Source organism: Coccidioides posadasii, chromosome 1 (genome assembly GCF_018416015.2).
Source record: "Coccidioides posadasii str. Silveira chromosome 1, complete sequence".
In the NCBI taxonomy this organism is placed as follows: domain Eukaryota; kingdom Fungi; phylum Ascomycota; class Eurotiomycetes; order Onygenales; family Onygenaceae; genus Coccidioides; species Coccidioides posadasii.
Genome location: NC_089407.1, coordinates 2,275,307 through 2,296,327, shown reverse-complemented (window position 1 = coordinate 2,296,327; position 21,021 = coordinate 2,275,307). Strand labels below are relative to the sequence as shown.

The following is a 21,021-nucleotide window of genomic DNA, read 5'->3' as shown; positions in this document are numbered from 1 at the left end:
AATAAGTATTTCTTGAAGTATTTCACGATCCTCCTCGCCCCTCCGGACTGCGCTTACTCAGAGGAACATTTTCGCACCTTTGAATGCAAAATTATCGAAGTTTGCATTAGTATTTTGCATTGTGATTTCGGCGCCGTGCTAACGCCCCATTTTCTTCCGATCTGGAGTCCGGGCAACTTTTGGAGGGAGGCAGGGTTTGGAATATGTCGTCGGATGATCCGCCCTCTGAGGTTAACGAGAATTATCCGGATTTCGATTACAACCGCTTACAATGCCCCCCGGAGGAGTGGGAGCTTTATGATATCCCGGACAAGACTCACCTGAGAAATAGGGCGCTCGATCTCGATACCTTTAAGAAATTGGTTAAGCACCATACATGGGGCTTCCACGTTGTTATAGGTGAACGTCGGACGAAAGAGAGATTACTGCAGGTCCTAAAAAGAATTATATTCAACCAAGCACCAAACCTTCGTCCAAGTTGGCATGACTTTATATCTCGAAATTGCGACGCCGGGCCCCGGCTTTTGCGCAGAAGCTATAATGCGTTGCAAATCAGCCGAAATTATCCAAATGGGCTCCCAGGAGCCTCAATATACCTTCCGCCACTGCCCACACAACATCAGCCTCAAATGGGAATGCTGCCCAGTATACCATCGGGACCCCTGGTACACATGCCCAACCAATTCGTACCAATGCGGGCACCCAATTATCCTGTTCTTGCCCACGGGGGCTCCAATATACCGCCATCGCGACAAATGGAGTTTATTCCAGCCCCTATTTCTGACCAAAATCAGGGGCTTGAACCGGCTAACCTCAGACAGTTCTATCCCCAAACATATACAACGCCGCAACCCTTAGCTCATACCTTTATGACCCCAAGTCAAAGCGCTAACCAACCTCATCAACCAGTACCGAGCATAGCGCAATCGAGTCCAAGCCGAAATCAGACAATGTCGGCTGCGTCATGGCGGTCGATGAGAGAACCAGTATCGGTTTTATCAACACCAATGGCACATGAAGTGATCGAAGTTATAGAACGGGCAATTATGGGCTTTGCGTATAGGCAGCTCCAGCGGCATCCTGACTCACTTCCCGTTACGCGCCCAGCGCAAAGTCTCGTTGCAAGTACCGGAGCTCATCTCACTTTGAGTACCTCTAGGTCCTATTCCACCGTCTCACATGCTCGTGCAGTTGTTGTAGGGGATATGGCCGGATTGAGGTTTGACCCCAACGGATGTTGGTATCCTTACCGTGGTCGAGGACCCGTTTCAAGCCAAGATACAACTGCAGTAGACTGCGCAATTGTTGTTGGAAGGCTTCTTGATGCTGGATCGACCGTTGCAGACCGTGAAAGCGATATAAATTGGACTAGTCATCTCTCTGGCCTAGAAAATGCGTTCCTCAATGCTTTGAACGTTAACTGGGACGTCCTTTCTGATACCGACAGCGTTATTCGACGCGAAGAGTTCAGAGGGATCCTTCTCAATTGGTTTAGCGACAAGGGCCTTTCCATAATACCTGCAAATGTGTGGGGTGCCTGTACAGAGTCCTTCAAACAATTTCACACTCGATACACAGAGCAACTTTATCCGTGCCCCTGTCAACAAGCAACGACGAGCAGTGTGGTTCAGACTGTGACCCTCTTGGCCCCTGACTTTCATGAGAATGACGCGACTGGTGTTGAGCTTGCTGACTTGCTTACACGAACTTTTCAGTGCCAGCAGCGCTTCCAGTGTCCCCAGTGTGGAACCATGGGAGCTAACCGCATCGAGAGACGATTCAATGAGCTTCCCTGGCGGCTAGCTGTGCGACCCGATCAACGAACGCTACTGCAGTCCCATAGTTTACGGAACATGACCTTTAATTATATAGATGGTAATGGTTCGCAGCAGCAAGCAACGTATCGTTGGCTTGGAGGAATATATTGCGTTCTTGTCGGCCGCGAATACCATTTCCGTGTGTACTGGAATGATCACGAGCGCGGTGAAGCAGAGACTGGGAACATTCGGGTGTATGACGGGACCCAGCTTTCCGGTGCAATTATCGGAGGATTACGCGCAAGTGGGTCTCAACGCGTACCGCATACCTGGTGGGTTGGTGGCACTCCGCCGGTAATATTCTATGAGAAAGTGGTGAACCCAGAGCCGGAAGTTTTGCATGCTGCTCGTGGTGCCGTGCAGGGCATGGGAGATACTGCGAGTCGGGGCCGACTTATTTTACAGCATCACCGGGGATGGAAACCGCATGAGCATGCGCTAAAGGGAGTACAGAGTCATAACACGCAAGGAACAGGGCAGGAGAGAAGAGTGACGGGGGGAAGAGTATCGAGAAGTGGGTTTTATGATCAATCTCCATCAAATCGCCCTCGTCTGCAACAGTTGCAGTCTCCTCTCTCAACTGGAGCATCGGGTGAGCGAGCTCTGTCGTTCCATCATCCAGCGGCCTACCCTCAGCGTATCGCCTCGGCCGCCCGACAAACCTTGCCTCAACCCCAAGTGTCCGGACATGGCCAGCGGGTTGCCCGAATGACGCCACAAGTACAGCCAGGCAGTAGGACCGGCGCCCCTGGTTTCCCATCTAATACTTCATGTTTGGTGCCAGCACAACGTGGCAAATATATAAGTCAAGAAAATGTGACCCTCATGCAAAATCCACAACAGCCAAATCTCACTCCAGGAATCATGAGTAGTGGTGGGGAACCGCCCGTCCCTTGCTGCCCCAGCCTCCCAGAAATCGATTTTAGCATGGGGTTCGGGCCTGAAGTCAGCATCCCAGAGCTACCTCCATCCACCGGTCCGCCATTGGTGCCATTAGGTGGGATGGAAATCCGCCCTGATCCTATGTTACAAAATCCTAGAACCGTAGGCCCCTCTGCAGCAACGACCACGGAGGGAGTGCCACAAGGGATGGTAGGAGCAGCATCAGATGTAGGCTTTGATATGACGATGGACGGCCGTCAAAATACTCTGCCGAGCAGGAGCCGAATTTCAGAGGACTCCTGGGCGTCAAATCTCGAGGAATTCCTGCAAGGACAGGATAACAGTAACCAGCATGTATCGTGCGCTTTTTTTGACAACCTCGGTGCGTTAAGGGCTCCGGATCCGCGAGCGACAACACAACTGAACCCGGAGGTTAACCCGCCTTTGCAGTCCCCTTTTGAACCGGCCCAATCTCAGCAGCAACTGCAGATTGGGCCCACCGGCTTGTCCACTTCGCCTCTAGTAAATCACCCACCAGCAGGTGCCGGGGAGATCGATGATCCTGAAGCATGGGCGTTTGATTTCGACGGCGCAAGCGTCGAACTACCCAATCCCGTTCCAGGGGCGACAGCACCCGCGACTGTGTCCGCCATAGAAACCGCGCCAACTGCGGGGATGTCTGTCGTGAACACGGGTTCAAACGTTCTGGGACATATGTTGCAGGACTTCGTCGGGCACCACGAACCACAGCTGGGAGGAGCGGATATTGGAATGGCTGGGCAGGCACAGGGTCAACAAGGCACGTCGACAGGGTATTATAGCGAGACGATGCAGCCTTCTGATGCACCTATGATTGGGAATGATGGCGGTGGCACTTCTGGCGAGAAGCGGAAGAGAGAAGAATGTCCAGAAGATGGTCAGCAGTCGATGAAGAAGCTAAGGCAGTGATGGCCATCTAGAAGAAGTAGGCGAGATGCTTCTTGATTGGGGAAGTTTCAGGTGCCGTTTGCTTTTGTTTCCTTTGAAAATTTTTCCCTTTGCTCATTGTATAGATCCCTTGTGTTGGAATTCATTTTGCATGGTATTTGCTTCTTTTGTCTGCTGTCTCCTCCAATTGGGGTTCCAGGGGGGGGGGGGGCAGCCAACTAACTGGCTAAAAGTGAGAGAATGTGTTGTGGGATCCGCAAATCAAACTTCAGGAGATTTGTACTATTATTTGACACGCTCCTTTGGCTTGCACATGGCTGGCAAACATAGAATATGTGCTAGAATATAATAATCCGCATTGCAAACAGTTGCCGGTGAGCTGGGCGGGCGATGATCCTCCGTGCTGGCTGTCTAACTACAGTAGTCCGTAGTAGTTACCCCGCATTCTCCGCACTTTGGCTAAAACCAAGCTCCATCGTCAACATCTTCTCACTTCTTCTCTGCCTCTCTCTCTCTCTCTCTTTTTTTTTTTTCTCTCCTATGTTTCTCTTCTTTTCTCCTCTCTCCGCCAGGAAAGACAAACTGAACGCAAGCTGCAGACCGAGAGTCGGCTTGATTTTATCTATTCCTGGCCCATTCTAGTTCTATTATTATACACAAGTATTAAAGAAAGGTGGATATCTCTCTCTCCAAACAAAGTCCGGATTCAACAAAACAGCAGCCACCGGCAGCACTTTACAACGAAACTCAACACAAAACAGCTCAAAGACGAGCCCTGACTTGGCTCGCAGCGCCCTTTTTCGAGCTTCTCGGCGGTCCTGTGGGGGTGTCGCTCTTCTTTGGCGCAGAGATGTATCCTCCCTTCTCGTTATCTGTATTGATGATCTTCCCACTGGCATCTCGCTTGATACCCAGCTCCAACAGCTTGGCAAACGCCTGGGCGAAGTGTTCATAGAAGAGCTCCTTGTCGTCGGCATATCGGTCCACCCACTTCGAAAATTCCGGGTCGGAGAGCAGGCACATGTCGGTTGGAAGCATCATCAGAGGCTCCTCCTTCTCGTCCTCGGGAATATCAGGGTCCACATAGGTAAACTGCTTGACACCGCTGGGCAACGTCGTTGGCTTCCATTCCAGGTTCTTGAGGAGTCTGAAATATTGGTTCGAGAAGCGGATGGGGTTGTTCACCCACGGGCCCTCGAAGCCGCTGCGGTCGGCATGCGTGCGGCCTAGGTTGTGTGCTCCGGAGAGAGCCACGATCTCCTGATCGTTGAAGCCCATTCGGTAGAAGATGTGGCGAAGATGATCGCTTCCTTGCGTCGCGTCCGGTAGGCGTCCGCGCGGCGGTACCTTGGAGTCATCTACAAAGTCGGTTCGTCCGGGCTGCCATTGGACCTCGGGTCCGTCCATTTCCTTGATCGCCGTGACGCCTGCGAGCGTCCAGAGGTCTGAATATGTGATCCATGGGTGTTTTTTCTTGACGGGTTCGAGGAATGCCCGTCCGAATTGGAGGCCTGCGTTGGCTGGGTCGCCGCCTTCTTTCTCGTATCTCATGCCTGCGCCATTGGAACCGCCGGTGTCGGTCTGCTTGTCGTATGTGCCAGCGGAGTGCCTTCAAAAAAAATTTTTACAAAAAACCAGTAAGCACATGCTGGCTTCCCAGAAAACTGGAGAACTGGAGATGAGAGCCTTACCATGCAAGGCGGACGAAAACTGGACCAGCACTGCCATCGTCATAACCTGGCTGTTTCATCTGTGCGATAATGTCCTTGCGGACGGCGTTGAAGTCGCCTGGTTTACTCATGTTTGGACAAATTATTCTCAGAAATCAGACGTTGAAAGGAGTTGATATCTGGAAAGGGTACAAATTTGACTGGTGCTGATAATCCTATCCCTAGAAAATTTCGTATACAACAGCAAAGCACAAGGAAAGGGAATATTAATACAGCAAAAGATGTCCGTTCCGTGTTATTCTGCAACTGGATGGCAAATTTCACATGATGTGCCTGCAAGAAACGCTTCCTCACGAAAATTGAGATCCACTGTCGTCACTTTGCTGGCAAACACCGGGAGGCTCCAAACTCTCTCTTGGGCCGAGGCTCATCCGCTACCACCCGCCGGGTCCTCAAGGCCTCTACGGAGAATTTTCGACGATGATTTTTCGCTCCGGTCAGCCAAATCAAATCTTACCTCAACAGCGAGTTGCCGCCGGAATCGTCTCCCTTTGCCAGCTTGGTTATGTAATAAGTACAGGCTAGTCAAACCGGCGGCAATTTTTGCGGCCGAATCACGGTTTGTCGCAGGCGAATTTTTTTGTCGACGACAAAAATATCGCTTTTTTTGTTGTTTATTCGTAGTGTACTCTGTAAGGTGTTGCTTGTTCTCATATCTTGTTAACAGGACAGACATGGGGCAGCGGCAGGCATGAGGCTGGATGGGCAACTGTTTTGGAGCCAGGAACCAACGATTCATGCCATCAGCAGCAAGAAATGGATAAACTCCGTATTTCGATCACAATGCCTCGGTTTAGTCGACTCACCACTTGAAGAGCGTGGTCTCGACTCTGGCCCATATCACGATAAACTAAACCCCTTTGAAAATACAGGGTATCAAGCCGCCGGGCTATCTCGCATGGCCTGCTCCACGCAGTCAAATCCCGTTTCATTAAACAACAGAGGCCTCCCCTGAACATGATCGCATGCATGGCAGGTTAACCGGGTTTTGCATCCACTTGGCTAATGCCAGCGAAATATCAATTTTAGTTGCGATAATAATACTCGGGACCACGGCACTCATCGGGCCTTTCTTTCAGAGCATGAAATATGAAGCTGGTCGCCTGCTGACATGTTGCAGAATCCATGCTCCCAGAGCAGCAGCACGAAGGGGAGAAAGGAAGAAAATATTGGAAGCGATTAAACTCCTCATTGTAGCGATTCTTAGGATATCGCATTTTATTGACAAGATGGGAGGCTTTTTTTTTTTTTTTAGGTGAGTGAAAATTGATATCATTCTCGCCATACCCTTAAAGAACCAGCGATTTTGTCAAGCAGGGAGTTTTTTCCCAGTGCCATCCACCTTTAACTCATTTCTGCAAGACGGATTGGCCTCCTTGCCCTCTGCATGGATTTCTTGTTCCACAGTCTCGTCCGCCGTGTCCAGCTTGTTCCCAAGGTTAAGCTTTTTAGATAGATTTTTCTCGATATGTCCGAGGCTGACCTTCCTCTTCCCCTTCAATTCATCCAACTCCATCTGCAATCTCTCCGCCTTGCGGCGCAAATGCACGATCCCACTTTTCGCCAGCTCCAACAGTTTCTTGATATCCCTCTGATGGCGTCTCGCTGTCCGTTCTATCCTAGAATCCTGCCTTTTCAGCTCCCGCAATATTTTGCGCTTCTCTTTCCTTTCAACGATCAAAATGTTGCTGACTAGCTCGTATAGAGGCTTGCAGTGGTGGTTGGACAGCGTACCGGCCTTGACATGCCTGGATATGAAGATGATGGAAGCGTAGATGTCACTGACCAAGGCGGCGATGCGGGCGGATTTTTCACTGGATGAAACGTTTTCTATGCCGGTCAGGGAGAGAGCGCCGCGTGTCTGAGGACTTTGTTGAGTGTCTCCAAGGTCGGAACTTTCAGTAGCGTTGTTGGCCATGATATAGGAGATTGGAGAGTGATTTGAGGTTTCCGTTTTGATTTAATAGAGCGGAATACGCATGGGCAAAAAAAAAGAAAGATCAAGGTGGCTTACTTTTCGGCTTTAAAAGTGTCGTTGCAGTCCATGGTATCCCGACTGCGGTTGGGACCACGCCTTATGAGCTCCGGCAGGATAAAGAAGTAGCCCCACGATGACCGTGAAATACATAGATGAAGCCTGTCCAAACTCTGCTCAGGAAATGGCCTTGTCCTCCCTCAGTGAAACTAGGGATGCTCCCTATGGTGCTGTATTTAACGGGAAGTGCTGCCGTGTAAAACACTGCCCCGTTGAACAATGCTTTGTTGGAGTCCTTTGTTCTGTCGCAGAGATGACCCTTAAATAGATTGAAAGTCCACATGGCCAGCTCCATGCCATTGTGAATCGGACAATGCGCGCCTTAGGACGGCTGCTCTATAGACTTTTGGGCTGCGGCTCGCGAAATAAGCTTAATCCGAACGTGTTTGATGGCGTGAATGTTTGCTGTGTTTGCCTCCATACAACCCTTTCCCGAGACAGCGCGGGGAAAAAGAAAAGCACCCCAAAAAAAAAAAAGAAACAAGAAAACACCCCCGCCATCCTTTCACCTTCACCTTCCATTCTGCCAGCTAAAAGGAGGGGAGAAATCAGCACAGTCGCAGCTATGGCGCGCATCGAAGAGCTCCCCGACGACTTCAACGAATCCCTCTCCCTCAATGACGCTAAACCCGCATCCAGCTCTACTACTATTCCCGAGACCCCCTTCGGCATCAAGCCCATCGCACCCAACGATGACCCAACCACATCCACTGCTCCCGCCCTCCCTCCAGCAATGGCCTCCGTGAAATCCCACACCGCCGACGAGATCCTCTCCATGATGAACCAGACCCCGCTGTTCATGACGGACGTCGAGCAGGCGCTCCAGGACAGCGCGGGGGAGGAGAACACGTTCATCGAGGCGATTCGCGCGCTGCAGAATGAGGGCACGCAGCTGCAGGTTGCCGAGGGATTCCGCGAGACGGGCAATGAGCTGGCGAGGGAGAAGAAGTGGAGTGACGCGCGGGAGTTCTATGGGAAGGCGTTGGCGACGGTGAGGGATAAAGGGGAGGGGAAGTGGGATGTCAGTGAGGATGTGGACGGAGACCGGAAAAGGATGAGGGAAACGGAGGAGAAGGTGTTGGTCAATAGGGCGTTGTGTAATTTGGAGATGAGTGAGTGCTCTGTGTTTTCCTGTTGCCTTTTTTTTTTTTTTTTAATGTGCTGTGTTTACAGGGTTAGATGGGACGAAAAAGAAACCTTTTTTATCCATTTTTGTTCCCAACCTCTCTTCGTCTGTCCGTATTCGCTCTTAAATAGAAAATTACTGACCGGGCCAAATATATATAGAAAACTACCGGTCCTGCATCCTCGATTGCGCCGCAGCACTCAAAATTAACCCTGAAAACATTAAGGCCTACTACCGCTCCGCCCGCGCCCTTTTCACCCTCGACAAAATACTAGAAGCCCAAGACGCCGCAAACCGTGGCCTCGCCCTTGATCCCACAAACAAATCCCTTCTCCATACCGCAGAGCAAATCTCCGCTCGGAAAGCTGCCCTCGACGCTCTCGCCGCTAAGAAGCGTGCTGAGGCAGAGCGTGAAAAGCGTGTTAAAGTTACCCTAGCTACAGCCCTACGCGCCAGGAACATCAAAGTCCGCGAAACCAAACAGCCGCCAGACCTAGACGACGCGAACATGCATCTCTCGCCTGACCCGCTGTCACCGAAAAGTACGCTGGTGGTGCCCTGTGTGCTACTGTATCCCATGCACGCGCAGAGTGACTTCATTAAAAATTTCGAGGAGACGCAGTGCGTGCGTGACCACCTGGAGTATATATTTCCCTTACCATGGGATGAAAAGGCGGAATATGGCGTGGACAGTGTGGATTGCTTCATGGAAACGGTGACCGGCGGTTTGATTCGCGTTGGGAAGAACATGAGTCTGTTGGAAGTGTTGAGTGGAAGTGGAGGAAAGGTGGAGATTGTGGATGGCTTGGTGAAGATAAATGTCGTGCCTGTGCCGAAGAGCCGGAAATGGATCGATGAGATGAAGGCACGGAGGGCGCCGGGCTGATCCACTAGGGCCTTCTGCTATTCTCGAATGGTATAAGGTGATTTCTCTTGACGCCGCGAAGGATTGGCGCTCGCTCAGACACATGTCTAGATATACGGGCTATTTCGTCTCCGAAAGTCCAGCCCAAGAAGCGAATTTAACCGGTTTGGATCGATCGGGGATAGGCGATATGTAAGAGCCAATGGACGGTGGTCAAAAGCGCGGATGGCGGTTAGATACGCCGTTGGCAATTCGAGTTCGATTCGGGCACGTTGAGGATCCAAATGATCGACGCCCAAAGCTGACGGGATTTTGAGATTGAGATGGACCGGGAAAAGGAGAATGTGTAAAGGTCGTTCCCCCGACTCTACAGAGGGGCATAATCGTATAACTCCATTTCCAAAATATTCAAGGAGAAGCCGACTTCTATTCCAAGAGGATGAATAAAGTACGCATCCAACTAGCCATCTGTAATACACCCCAACGATATGGTATGTAAGGGTCAACAAGGCCGAACAGAACAAGAATCATGTGCAGGCCGTTACTGTTGATAATACGACATGTGCTGCAGCATGACGTCCCAGTTCATATAATTATCATCGAACGTAAATTGGATCGTTTCGGGCATATTGTAATATGGATCTCTGTACTCAGGAAGCGTGCCCATCGATATCATGTGGGCCATGCTTGCCTGTGGGTGGGTTGCGGCGATAGCGTGGTCACTGACGGTCTGGTCGACAGGCCTCGTTGTGGAGACCGGCACCGCCGCCGCAGTCGGACCTGTTGTTGCCGGCTCGTCGTTGAGGACGTATCCGATATCACATCGTTTTAGGTACTTTCTTGTGGACTGTTCGCCTCCAAATACCGTGGCGATCTCAGAAATCACAGTCTCAGGATCCAGGGGTTCACGGAGGCCACGGCGATCATGCATTTCCAGCATTTTGATAAGGACCTTCCTTCCATCCACCGCAATTGATATATTGGCGTCGGTGTATGCGAGATCCGCAATTATCATCTCGATGTCTTTCCGAATATTATCTGCGGGAAACGCCCGTTCTACGAGCAAGAACCCCGCTAGAGATACTGCAGCTGAGAAAGTCTGGTATCCTTGGATGAGAAACTTTTGGGATTTGCGGAATTCGTCCACGTTGCGGTTGCGGAGGTTGCTATACACGGCGAGGACGTCATTGGCAGCCTTGACACAAACTTCCCAGGAATTTCCCGTTCGGGTGTGGATGAAGGGTCTATTCATGCGGATACGTTGCATGCATATACAGCTGTTGATCATATGATGCTGCCAGGTGATGAATTCGAGGTGATCGCCTAGAATAGCACACTCTCGGTTTGGCCCGATCTGGAAGTACCAAGGAAATTTGGAAACGAGGTCTGCGATTTCATCATCAACGGATTTGACATATTCATAGGAGCTGAGGAGATCGACGTCGGTGTTGTACAGCTTTTCAAATATCATGAAGGCTTCGGCACGAAGGATGTTTGCGGTGGTGTCAGTCGGCTCTTCCATCGGTCTGGGCTTGATCGAGGTCTCGGTGATGTCGTCATCATTGCAGTGGGCCGGGAAGGGAACTTTGGAAGGGCTGGTACTTATCAGGGGAGCCCTGCCGAGGCACATTGATTGGAAGCTATGCAGATTGTTAGTAAAATCAGAACGGCTAGCCAAGGCTGTGTGCCTTTAGAATTTTATTGTATTTTTTTTTAATTTCTTTTTTATTGTTTCTTTTTCACCCCACATACATGTCGCAGTTGAAGAGTTCCCACCAAATACGCCGTCTTAGCTCTGTGTCGATATAGTTTTTACCGGGAACATCCCTGTCGAGACCTAGTGCCTGGGCATTCCTCACAGCTTGGCCGAGATGGCTAGAAAGGTTGTCAGCAAAGACGGACAATACATTCTTGCATGAACAAAAAAAAGAGGGGGGGGGGGGGGGGGGGGGGGGGTGTCACTCAACGAATTCAATGCTTCGACATTTTTTGTGGCTAACCAATAGAGCTGGGTGATCAGAAACGTCAAGAGCTGAGTAACAGTAGGTCGAGCTTCAAAGCCGCCAGCATGGAGAGCCTGGCGGGAGGCTGAATACCATTCATGGGATTTGTTCCGGAGGCTTCTTCCTGGAAACCCGGCGTTCTGGGCAGCGTCAAGGGGCAAAAAGATTGCGCTACAGGATATGATGGAGTATAGGAAGGACAACCATATTAAATTTATATCCTGAACTTTGGTGTTCCAGAATGCGGCGTATTCATCTTGGAAAGAGGGGGAGTGAAGGAAATGAAAGACCCAATTGATATGCTCGAGGTAATACATGGTTAGCAAGTCACACTGGTACTTGCTGGGTAAAGAGGCAGTGAGCTCCGATTTCCAAAATGAAGCCACTTCAGCCTGGGAATTAAGGCCCTGAACGGCCGAAAGAAGGATGGGAAGGGTACGGGGGGCGGTCGAAGTGCCGGCGACCCTCAGAACGACATCGCTGTTTTGGCTTGTTGAAGTCCTCAGAGACAGAGTGTTTCCGAGAGGCAGTGAAGCAGTTGTGCCTGCGTCCCTGATGGTGGTCGAGGGAGGAGGATTGAGGGTTGTCTCGGGCCGGACGACGGAAGCTGTACCGGGTTTGGACGTTGGATTGGAGTAAGGAGTGGCGTCCTGGGCAGAGGAGGAAGGGGAAGAGGAGGAGGCGTCCGAGACGGCGGCGATCGCATTGGTGGGCGCCTTTGGGCCGCCGCGGACCCCCTCGAGGAGGGAGGAGGGGGCAGGATGCTTGCGACAGAGGTCCTCTCTGCGGTAACGGGTGCACGAGTGGCACGGAACCTGGCGGTCACATTTGAGTTTATGGCGCCGACACGGCAGGCAGCTCAACGCTCTCCGTGTGCTAGGGCCCTTTGCCGGTTTTGGTGGATTCGAAGGGGGTGGCGGCGGGGCCGTGGGAGGGATCCCGAAGGAGGAAGAATCCGATGGCTTTGGCCTGCGGAGAAGTCAGCATGATAGTCCCCCCGTTCTGTTCCGTTTCTTCCCCCAACTCCAACTCTGTTCACATTTTGTCTCTCAGCAGATTGGCAGTCCAAGGGGAATCTCACCCTAGAGGCCGCTGCGCGGCCATGATACAGAGCGGGCGACAGTCGGTTCAGCGTTCTCCATAGGCTGTTCACATCGCACACAAGGGCCAGCGCCGAGGCAGCTGGGGCGATCCGACAGTCTGTGTTTCAGGGAAGAGTTCACGTTGCAAGACGCATGCCGGGATGCGAGATTATCTCTCAATCTTCCTAACACACACACACACTCTCTCTCTGTGTCTCTCTCCTTTTTTTTTCCCTCTTTCTCCCCTCTCCACTCGCGTGCTGTCTCCTCGCCGCGAAGCTGCTCTCCCCGCAGTGCCGGATCGGTACTAGCGCCGGGAATTCAGTTGTTCCCCCCCGTGATTAGTAAAGTATATAGTTGAGTGCTAAAACAGTGCTAAAACAGTGCAAACAGCAGGATGATTTAAAAAGGACCAAGATAAGGACGGGGACCACGAAGCGAAGAAAGAGGAAGAAGACGAAGAAGACGAAGAAGAAGAAGCAGAAGAAGAAAAGAAGAGAAAAGAATTACATGGAATGGAAGCGGCTACTTATTAAAGCTTTGCCAGGGGGAGTCCGCCGGCCTTTTATTCTGGTAGCGTCCTGTGCGTCCTTCTCCTGTCTCAAACGCGGCAACGGCTGTCAGCTCGACTGCATCCCGGCGGCAGGGTTGGTGGCCAGCCGAGCGCTGCGTTCGAGACGCCTTCATTCGCTGATCCGCCACGCTTGCCTAGCAATTGTGGGCTGCCGCTACTGCACGTCGTGCTGCGAATGGGGTGTCTAGCCTGGAATCCCGGCGGACCTCTTGTCCCGGCCGTAGACCAGATTTGTATGCTCGAGGCTGGACGACGGGTAGCTCTGTATGGACGGAAGAGTCTCGGTGCATCCGGATGCCTTCTCTGCCGCTCTGGCTGCTTCCGATGTCTGCTCTAATATTCTCGATGTCGCTGGAGTCGTCTTGTCATCACGATACGCATGGGTGTGATCCCGATACAACCCCTGTAGCCAATCATCTTGGCGAATTGCGGAGATTATCTAATAACAATACCTGTAATTACGCCCTCCGTACGATTTTGATTTTATTTTTTTATTTAAATTTTTTTTATTTAAAAAATTTTTTTTTTTTTCCCCCTTCTCTTCCCGCGTTGAAGAGACTAAGAAGAAGATTGTGATTTGCTGTCATTCACCGCAGGAGGCAGCAGCAAGCTAATAAATTAATTCAACTGAAAAAAAAAAAAAAAAAAAAAAAAAAAAAAAAAAAAGAAAAAAAGCCCCTGTCAGGACCCGTGAAGCCTTCGCAGAGCAGGACCTTTTTTTTAAAGAACCAAAATTTTGCCTTTTTTTGCCGAGCCCGTGACGGATCCATCCCCCGTCGAGCGACAAGGTTGTCCCGACAAGACACGCCACGCGCTTCCCGCCCGACTCTCCCCCTTCGCGCCCACAAATCGAATGCAGCAGCAAATCCGGGGTTCTCCATCAGATGCCATCGCTCAACCCGTCGCCCTCGTCTCTCCCTGGTTTAAATCTTATAATTTCCGCGGGTTCGAGTGGCCTCGACGAATAATATTATAATGAACCAACCACCGATCCCCTACCCACAGCCCTTCCCCCAGCAGTTGCCCGCCGCTTCAAATCCTCCCGGCTATCATCCCATTCACCTCCAACACCAGCATCAGCACCACCAGCAGCACCAGCATCAGCAGCATCAACAGCCTCAACAGCATCAACAGCATCAACAGCATCAACAGCCTCAGCACATCGCCCCGCAGCCTGTTCAGTCGATGTCCTTCTACCCGAACCCCAACCTGTACGCCCAGGAGACCCTCCCGCCCCAGATCCACCAGCAGCACCAGCCGCAACAACAGCACCAGCACCAGCACCAGCACCAGCACCAGCACCAGCAACCACCTCAACCGCAACCTCAGCAGCCTCAGCAGCAGCAACATCCCTTCCCGCATGTCGTCGGTGCTGTTCCACCACATGCCGGCGTGGGTGGAGCCATGATGATGTCCCCGGCGCCGCTACCCCATCATGCGTCTGCTAATCGTAAGTCAAATCTTTTTATTTGCTTTATTTTTTATTTTTATTTTTAAATATCCTGCCAGGTCCTGTTTCCTGACTCCATCGTGATCTGCCGTCCTCTATTGGCTGGGTCATGCAAGTTTTCCCTTCCTTCTTGTCCGCCTTTTCTTGCGACTTCGTATTACTCAAGAACAGATGAACTCTCCTTGGAGCATGTGCCTGTCGTCCTCGTCATCCCAAGACCACGAGGATCGGGGTCGAGTTCTCTCACTCTTCTCTCTAACTCTCTCTTTTCTCTCGCGTACTTTTTCTTTTTTCTTTCCCCCCTTGTCCTTCCTGCTGCTCCTCTTCTTTTTCTTTCTCAAAAATTCCTTTTTATAATCATCGTCTTTGACTGTGTCACATTTCGACCTACTGACCATGGCTGTCCGCCTTCCTGCTGCACAAACAGTCCCTCACCACCCAGGTTTCTCCCAGCCCGCGTTCTCCCATCCGGGGGTGCCCACTGTATTAGGCCAGACCTCTTTGCCCCAGACGCCTCACAGCACCAATGCCCTTAATAATGGCACCGCTTCGTTTGTCCAACCTCCGGCAATGACTACCGCTAGTGCGTCTAGGCCAGTATTTACAACTCCTACGCGGCCTGCCCACCTCGCCGGCCAGATGCAGGCCCAAACTCCCACACCCTCCCATCTGCAGTCCTCTCCCTCTCCCCACCCGCCTCAGCAGACACAAGCAGCACAGGCCGCGCAGGCCGCCATGGCTGCGCGAGAGAAGGCTCGCGTCACGACTCTGCTGGATATCAATTCTGCTCTGTTGCAGGAAGTTGTAAACCTCCAGTCCGCCGGGAAGACAGGAGGCTCGAACCAACCGGCCAATCCGTCCACTCAGGAACAGTCACGTGCCCACTCTCCCGCCGACCCAGCGGTCGCGCAGTCTCAAAACTCCGGTCCGCAGGCCGCGAAGCCCGGTGGCAAGTCAACCCAGGAATACGTCGACTGCATGCGGCGCTTACAGGCGAATCTGGCATACCTCGCCACCATCGCTGACCGAGCCAAGAAGTCCGGCGTGGCAGCACCTCTGGCACCTGCCATCATGACTCCACCACCGAGCATGCCCGGTCTGAACGCGATATATGCGCAGTTGAATGAGCTCTTCCCCGAGGCAGCCAAGGCTACGGCGCAGGTACCACCGCAGCCACGTCAAATGCAAGTGCAGAATGTGCCCCACTTGATGCCACAGGCAACCCAGCCGATGCATGGCACAGAGGGAATGGCACCGGGAGGTATGGGCGTCATGACTGGATGAACACAAAATAGTGCCATGCATGCTCCTGTTCTGTCAAGAATCGTAGTAGCTCTAAAGCAGACGTGTGCCGAAAAGAGCTGTTTCTCCATCTCTAGTTTGGGGAAGTCCGATATATCTGAGAGACCATGGTCCTAGCTTAAACATCCCTGCATGGAAAAGAGGGGGGAAAGAGAAGGAGATAATTATCTACCAATCAATTATGGTGGGAAAAAAAAAAAAAAAAAAAAAAAAAAAAATCAAAGTTTGATATTGCAGAGAAGAGATGACGGAAGGCCTATGTCTGACAGTACAAGCACCAGGTGGCTTGTTTTTGTGTGTTTTGCTCAATCAGGCAATTTTCTTTGGACTCTTCTTTCATCAAGTGGGTCAAAGGTGGTTTGAGTTGCTGATTGTTTTCCGCCATGCTTGTTTCATTACTGATCATTGTTGGAGCGGAAGCTGGCCCCATGAGGAGGACGGTATGAACTTCTGGTTGGGCAGCGGCTATTTAGCCTGAAACAGCGCCACTGGTCGCGTGTGAGACTGACATATAGCCTACACCTCCGAAACGTTGGACCCTAGGCTGTGCGGCAGGGAGGGCATTGGCCAGGCTGTAGGGTAGCCTGCAAGACCTTGCTGGTCATGATTGTGACCAAAGACTGGGGGAATAGCGATGATGCTGGGATGGTAAATTAACTAACTACACCGGTTGATTGCCTTGTGTGTCCATACATGCACATAATACATAGTACAAATACCACTACCTAGTTATCCATTCTTCCCCTCAAGCGTTCATCTAAATGTACGACTGTCATCACCATCATCATCTTCTTCTTCGTCGTCGTCGTCGTCGTCAAAACTGCCTGTCACGTGGCAGTGCAAACAGGGCAAAGTTTTCCGCGTTCGGCGCGACGAGAAAGTTTGATGCGCGAAGCTGGCGGACGAACGAAACGGAAGCAGAATCGCATCTCAGCACCTCGCGACGGCCGTCCTGTCTCTCCCGCCAGCGCCTTGTGAATGCCCAATCTGTTCCGCCTGCAGCTCCAGGAGGCATTCCAAGCTCTGACGCCGTCCTCACCGCTCCCATTCCAACCACCACTGCTGCTGCTGCTGGTGGTGCTACCACCCACCCTCCGCTCAACTTCTCCCGTTTCGAAGCGCCCACACGCGGCTTTGGGCGTGATCTCTCGACGCTCGTTTTCCTTAACGCCAATTTCTCCCTCTGGCCGCATCTTGTCTTCCCTGTTACTGCTACGCCATCCCGGCCCTGGGTCAAGCTGTTTGCCTTCTGTCCCAATTGCTAGAGTCTCTCCCTGCGCCCGGTCCCCTCTACTTCACCACGGGAAACGCAATCAGCCTTACCACCACCACCACCACCAGCAAGCTTATAAATACCCCTCTGCATTCTCTCGTCGATCGTACTTCTCCTCTTCCGCCATGGAGCTCAACGGCTCTCCCCAAAAACCTAAACGCAAACACAGCGGTGACCCTCACTCGTTACCCTCTGCCAAACACCTTCGTCCAGACTCAGCCGCTCCATCCTCACCCAGGATCTCCGGCGATCAGACTCCCGGCGACCTTGCCGTGTACGGATACCGCGACGTGGACTCCGCCGGCGAAGATGCTGCTGCGATGCAAATGAAGCTTCCCGCCGTCCAGACCGATTCCGCGGAGTGGCAGGAGACGATTGAAACCGTCGTGAAGAGCGTTGTGTCCATCCATTTCTGCCAGACTGCGTCCTTCGATACGGATCTGTCCATGTCCAGCCAGGCCACGGGGTTTGTCGTCGATGCGAAGCGTGGATATATCTTGACCAACAGACATGTTGTCTGCGCGGGCCCGTTTTGGGGTTATTGTATTTTTGATAATCATGAAGAGGTACGCTCAGGCTTTTTCTTTTTCCTTTTCCTTATTTTTTTTTTTTCCCCCATACCTCCCTCTATTTGTATTTCAGCTCTTTGGGGCTCTTGGTGGCTAATTACAAATTTCTGCCGAATAGTGTGATGTAACACCCATCTATCGCGATCCTGTTCACGATTTTGGTATCCTCAAGTTCGATCCAAAGGCAATCAAGTACATGCCTCTCACCGAATTGAAGCTACAGCCAGAATCCGCCCGTGTGGGTGTGGAGATCAGAGTTGTGGGAAACGACGCTGGTGAAAAGTTGAGTATTCTCTCCGGTGTGATCAGTCGTCTTGATCGCAACGCCCCGGAGTACGGTGAAGGGTACAGCGATTTCAACACGAACTACATCCAGGCCGCTGCGGCTGCTAGCGGTGGGAGTTCCGGCAGTCCCGTGGTCAACATAGACGGCCATGCGATCGCGCTGCAGGCTGGTGGTCGTGCTGACGGTGCGGCAACTGATTACTTCCTCCCACTCGACCGACCCCTTCGCGCGTTACAGTGTATCCAGAACGGAGAACTTGTCAGTCGCGGAACCATACAGACTCAATGGATCATCAAACCCTTTGACGAATGTCGACGTCTTGGTCTCTCGCCAGAATGGGAGGCTGAAGTCCGCAGAGTAGCCCCGAAAGAAACCGGTATGCTCGTGGCGGAGATCGTACTTCCTGAAGGCCCTGGCGACGGCAAATTACAAGAAGGCGACGTGCTGATCAAGGTCAACGGCGAGCTTCTGACCCAATTTGTCCGGTTAGATGATATCCTGGACTCCAGCGTCGGAGGGGACGTTCATCTGCTGGTGCAGAGAGGCGGCGAGGACCTGGAAGTTACGTGCAAGGTTCAGGATCTTCATGCGATCACTCCGTCACGATATGTTACCGTTGCTGGAGCTACCTTCCACGATCTATCCTACCAGCAAGCGAGATTGTATGCCATCGCGTGCAAAGGTGTCTATGTGTGTGAGGCAGCTGGATCGTTTAAGCTGGAAAGTACATTTTCTGGATGGATCATCGATTCAGTTGATAAAAGACCAACAAGAAATCTAGACGAGTTCATTGAAGTTTTGAAGACTATCCCAGGTATGACCTTCTTTTTCTCAGCATTTAACCTTTCCCCGCTGAGTTACCGGCGTCTGACGGTCGAAAATAGATCGCGCTAGAATTGTTCTTTCCTATCGCCATATCCGAGATCTCCATACCCGTGGAACAAGCATCGTTCATATTGATCGTCACTGGCATCCGCATATGAGACTGGCCCAGAGGAACGACCAAACAGGGCTCTGGGATTTCACAGACCTCGCGGACCCAATTCCTGCCGAACCCCCGGTCCCACGTAAAGCTGATTTCATTCAGCTTGACGGTGTCAGTCACCCTGCCGCTGCTGATATTGTCCGAAGTTTTGTCCGTGTCTCATGCACCATGCCCGTCAAGTTAGACGGGTTTCCACAGGCCAGAAAGACAGGGTTTGGATTAGTGGTTGACGCAGAGAAGGGCTTGGTTGTGATCTCCCGAGCGATTGTCCCGTTTGACCTGTGCGATATCAACATCACCGTCGCCGACTCTATCATCGTGAGCGCCAAGGTTGTCTTTTTGCATCCCTTGCAGAATTACACGATCATTCAGTATGATCCTAGCCTCGTCCAGGCGCCCGTCAAGACCGCTCGCTTGAGCCCAGAATACATCAAACAAGGAGCGGAGACATTGTTTGTGGGGTTCAATCAGAACTTTAGAATCGTGGTTGCGAAGACTGCCGTCACTGATATCACCACTGTTGCTATTCCACCTAATGCGGCGGCTCCTAGATACCGCGCCATCAACTTGGATGCCATCACTGTTGACACTGGACTGAGCAGTCAATGCACCAGTGGTGTTTTGCTAGGAGACGATGGTGTGATTCAGGCTCTGTGGTTGAATTACCTCGGTGAACGTACACAATCCTCCCACAAAGATGTGGAATATCATCTTGGCCTTGCTACGCCGTCTCTGATCCCCGTCATCTCGCAAATCCAGAGTGGTGTCATCCCGCGCCTGCGCATCCTCGATATGGAGACATATGTTATTCAAATGAGCCAGGCACGTGTCATGGGTGTCTCGGAGGAATGGATTGAGAAAGTCGCCAAGGCTAATGCCGCAAGACATGAACTGTTCATGGTTCGAAAGGTGGATTGCGCCTCGCCGTTGTCCGCCGATGTCCGACCGCTAGAAGAGGGAGACATCATCTTAACGTTGAATGATAAGCTGATCACACGTGTGTCCGAATTTGATATGATGTACGACCAGGAGACTCTTGACGCGTTGATTGTGCGAAATGGCGAGGAGATGAAGATCAAGATCAAGACTGTGCCAACAGAGGATCTGGAGACCGACCGGGCGCTGATTTTCTGCGGTGCCGTATTGCAGAAACCGCATCACGCCGTTCGACAGCAGATCAGTAAATTGCACAGCGAAGTCTACGTCAGCGCCAGGGTATTGTTTCCACCCCCATTCCCTCTTCCATATTTTGAATTACTGACCTGTACGTAGTCGCGTGGCTCCCCAGCCTACCAGTATGGCCTCTCTCCAACGAACTTCATCACCGCAGTAAACGGTGTCAAAACCCCCGATCTAGACTCGTTCATCCGAGAAGTCAGCAACATCCCCAACAATACTTACTTCCGCCTCCGAGCCGTGACCTTCGACAATGTGCCCTGGGTCGTGACCATGAAGAAGAATGATCACTACGTATGTCTCCATTCTGTTTTAAGATTGCCCATTCACTAACCTTTCTATTTAGTTCCCCATGTCCGAATACATCAAAGAGCCCTCTGCACCGCTGGGCTGGCGAACTGTCAACTACGATCGCGGCAAGGAACGCCGCGGGACTGGCGACATTGCCAATCTCAACGCTGATGCGATGGACGAAGGCAGGGACGAGGGTGTTAGTGATGTCGAGCCTGACATAGAGTGATTTGAACAGGTCATACATACCTCTGAAGCGCTTGGTGATGTCCCATCACTACCGTGACACTCGTATGATCCTGATGTTTGTACTCTATTTTGTATATCGGAAGTGACTGCAGCAGGCTAGCTAATGGATTGGGAAACGGAATTCGGTTGGGGCGTTTTTTTGGAGACTTTGTATTTCCGGGCTGAACTATCCTCTTTTCCTATTTCCTTATTTTCATTTCGTACTTTTTTGCGCTTTTGTTACATCTCCTTTATCATTTGCAAATTGAACGGATACAAGATGAAAGATTAGAATGGATATTTATATTATAGAGCAAACTTAAATGTGATGGATCGATCCTTTTCCCTTTTGCTTCCATAGTTGTTTGAAAATTAACAAGTGTAGAATCCGAGTCAAAAACTCCAATTGCTTTTATGGCT

The 21,021-nt window shown here is 51.5% G+C and overlaps 8 protein-coding genes across 8 annotated transcripts; 4 read left to right on the top strand and 4 right to left on the bottom strand.

The window, feature by feature from the left end:
- Positions 1 to 203: 203 nt before the first annotated feature.
- D8B26_000636 (uncharacterized protein) lies at positions 204 to 3,704 on the top strand (the record flags this gene model as incomplete). The annotated part of the gene is made up of 1 exon (XM_003071008.2): positions 204 to 3,704. One exon carries the CDS (start codon positions 204 to 206, stop codon positions 3,645 to 3,647), a length of 3,444 nt encoding a protein of 1,147 aa, XP_003071054.2. The 3' UTR covers positions 3,648 to 3,704.
- A 684-nt stretch (positions 3,705 to 4,388) lies between these two features.
- D8B26_000635 (uncharacterized protein) lies at positions 4,389 to 5,427 on the bottom strand (the record flags this gene model as incomplete). The annotated part of the gene is made up of 2 exons (XM_003071007.2): positions 4,389 to 5,235; positions 5,318 to 5,427. 2 exons carry the CDS (start codon positions 5,425 to 5,427, stop codon positions 4,389 to 4,391), a joined length of 957 nt encoding a protein of 318 aa, XP_003071053.1.
- A 296-nt stretch (positions 5,428 to 5,723) lies between these two features.
- Positions 5,724 to 6,095, bottom strand: D8B26_000634 (uncharacterized protein; the record flags this gene model as incomplete). The annotated part of the gene is made up of 1 exon (XM_066123293.1): positions 5,724 to 6,095. One exon carries the CDS (start codon positions 6,093 to 6,095, stop codon positions 5,724 to 5,726), a length of 372 nt encoding a protein of 123 aa, XP_065979367.1.
- A 570-nt stretch (positions 6,096 to 6,665) lies between these two features.
- On the bottom strand, positions 6,666 to 7,464 carry D8B26_000633 (uncharacterized protein; the record flags this gene model as incomplete). The annotated part of the gene is made up of 1 exon (XM_003071006.2): positions 6,666 to 7,464. The coding sequence occupies exon 1, from the start codon at positions 7,272 to 7,274 to the stop codon at positions 6,666 to 6,668; it is 609 nt and encodes a 202-aa protein (XP_003071052.2). The 5' UTR covers positions 7,275 to 7,464.
- A 492-nt stretch (positions 7,465 to 7,956) lies between these two features.
- On the top strand, positions 7,957 to 9,816 carry D8B26_000632 (uncharacterized protein; the record flags this gene model as incomplete). Its single annotated transcript, XM_003071005.2, has 2 exons — positions 7,957 to 8,503; positions 8,679 to 9,816. 2 exons carry the CDS (start codon positions 7,957 to 7,959, stop codon positions 9,401 to 9,403), a joined length of 1,272 nt encoding a protein of 423 aa, XP_003071051.2. The 3' UTR covers positions 9,404 to 9,816.
- Positions 9,817 to 9,923: 107 nt separating this feature from the next.
- D8B26_000631 (uncharacterized protein) lies at positions 9,924 to 12,489 on the bottom strand (the record flags this gene model as incomplete). Its single annotated transcript, XM_066123292.1, has 4 exons — positions 9,924 to 11,022; positions 11,135 to 11,257; positions 11,383 to 12,354; positions 12,467 to 12,489. 4 exons carry the CDS (start codon positions 12,487 to 12,489, stop codon positions 9,924 to 9,926), a joined length of 2,217 nt encoding a protein of 738 aa, XP_065979366.1.
- Positions 12,490 to 13,879: 1,390 nt separating this feature from the next.
- Positions 13,880 to 16,530, top strand: D8B26_000630 (uncharacterized protein). Its single transcript, XM_003071003.2, has 2 exons — positions 13,880 to 14,491; positions 14,919 to 16,530. The coding sequence occupies exons 1-2, from the start codon at positions 14,017 to 14,019 to the stop codon at positions 15,773 to 15,775; spliced, it is 1,332 nt and encodes a 443-aa protein (XP_003071049.2). The 5' UTR covers positions 13,880 to 14,016; the 3' UTR covers positions 15,776 to 16,530.
- Positions 16,531 to 17,191: 661 nt separating this feature from the next.
- D8B26_000629 (uncharacterized protein) lies at positions 17,192 to 20,900 on the top strand (the record flags this gene model as incomplete). The annotated part of the gene is made up of 5 exons (XM_003071002.2): positions 17,192 to 17,632; positions 17,754 to 18,735; positions 18,806 to 20,121; positions 20,179 to 20,376; positions 20,429 to 20,900. The coding sequence occupies 5 exons, from the start codon at positions 17,192 to 17,194 to the stop codon at positions 20,600 to 20,602; spliced, it is 3,111 nt and encodes a 1,036-aa protein (XP_003071048.2). The 3' UTR covers positions 20,603 to 20,900.
- Between the last annotated feature and the right edge of the window lie 121 nt (positions 20,901 to 21,021).

Coding starts and splice junctions, on each gene's coding strand:
- D8B26_000630 (XM_003071003.2), top strand. CDS start 14,017: ATGAACCAACCACCGATCCCCTACCCACAGCCCTTCCCCCAGCAGTTG. Junction 14,492..14,918: donor CCATCATGCGTCTGCTAATC/GTAAGTCAAATC, acceptor CTGCACAAACAG/TCCCTCACCACCCAGGTTTC.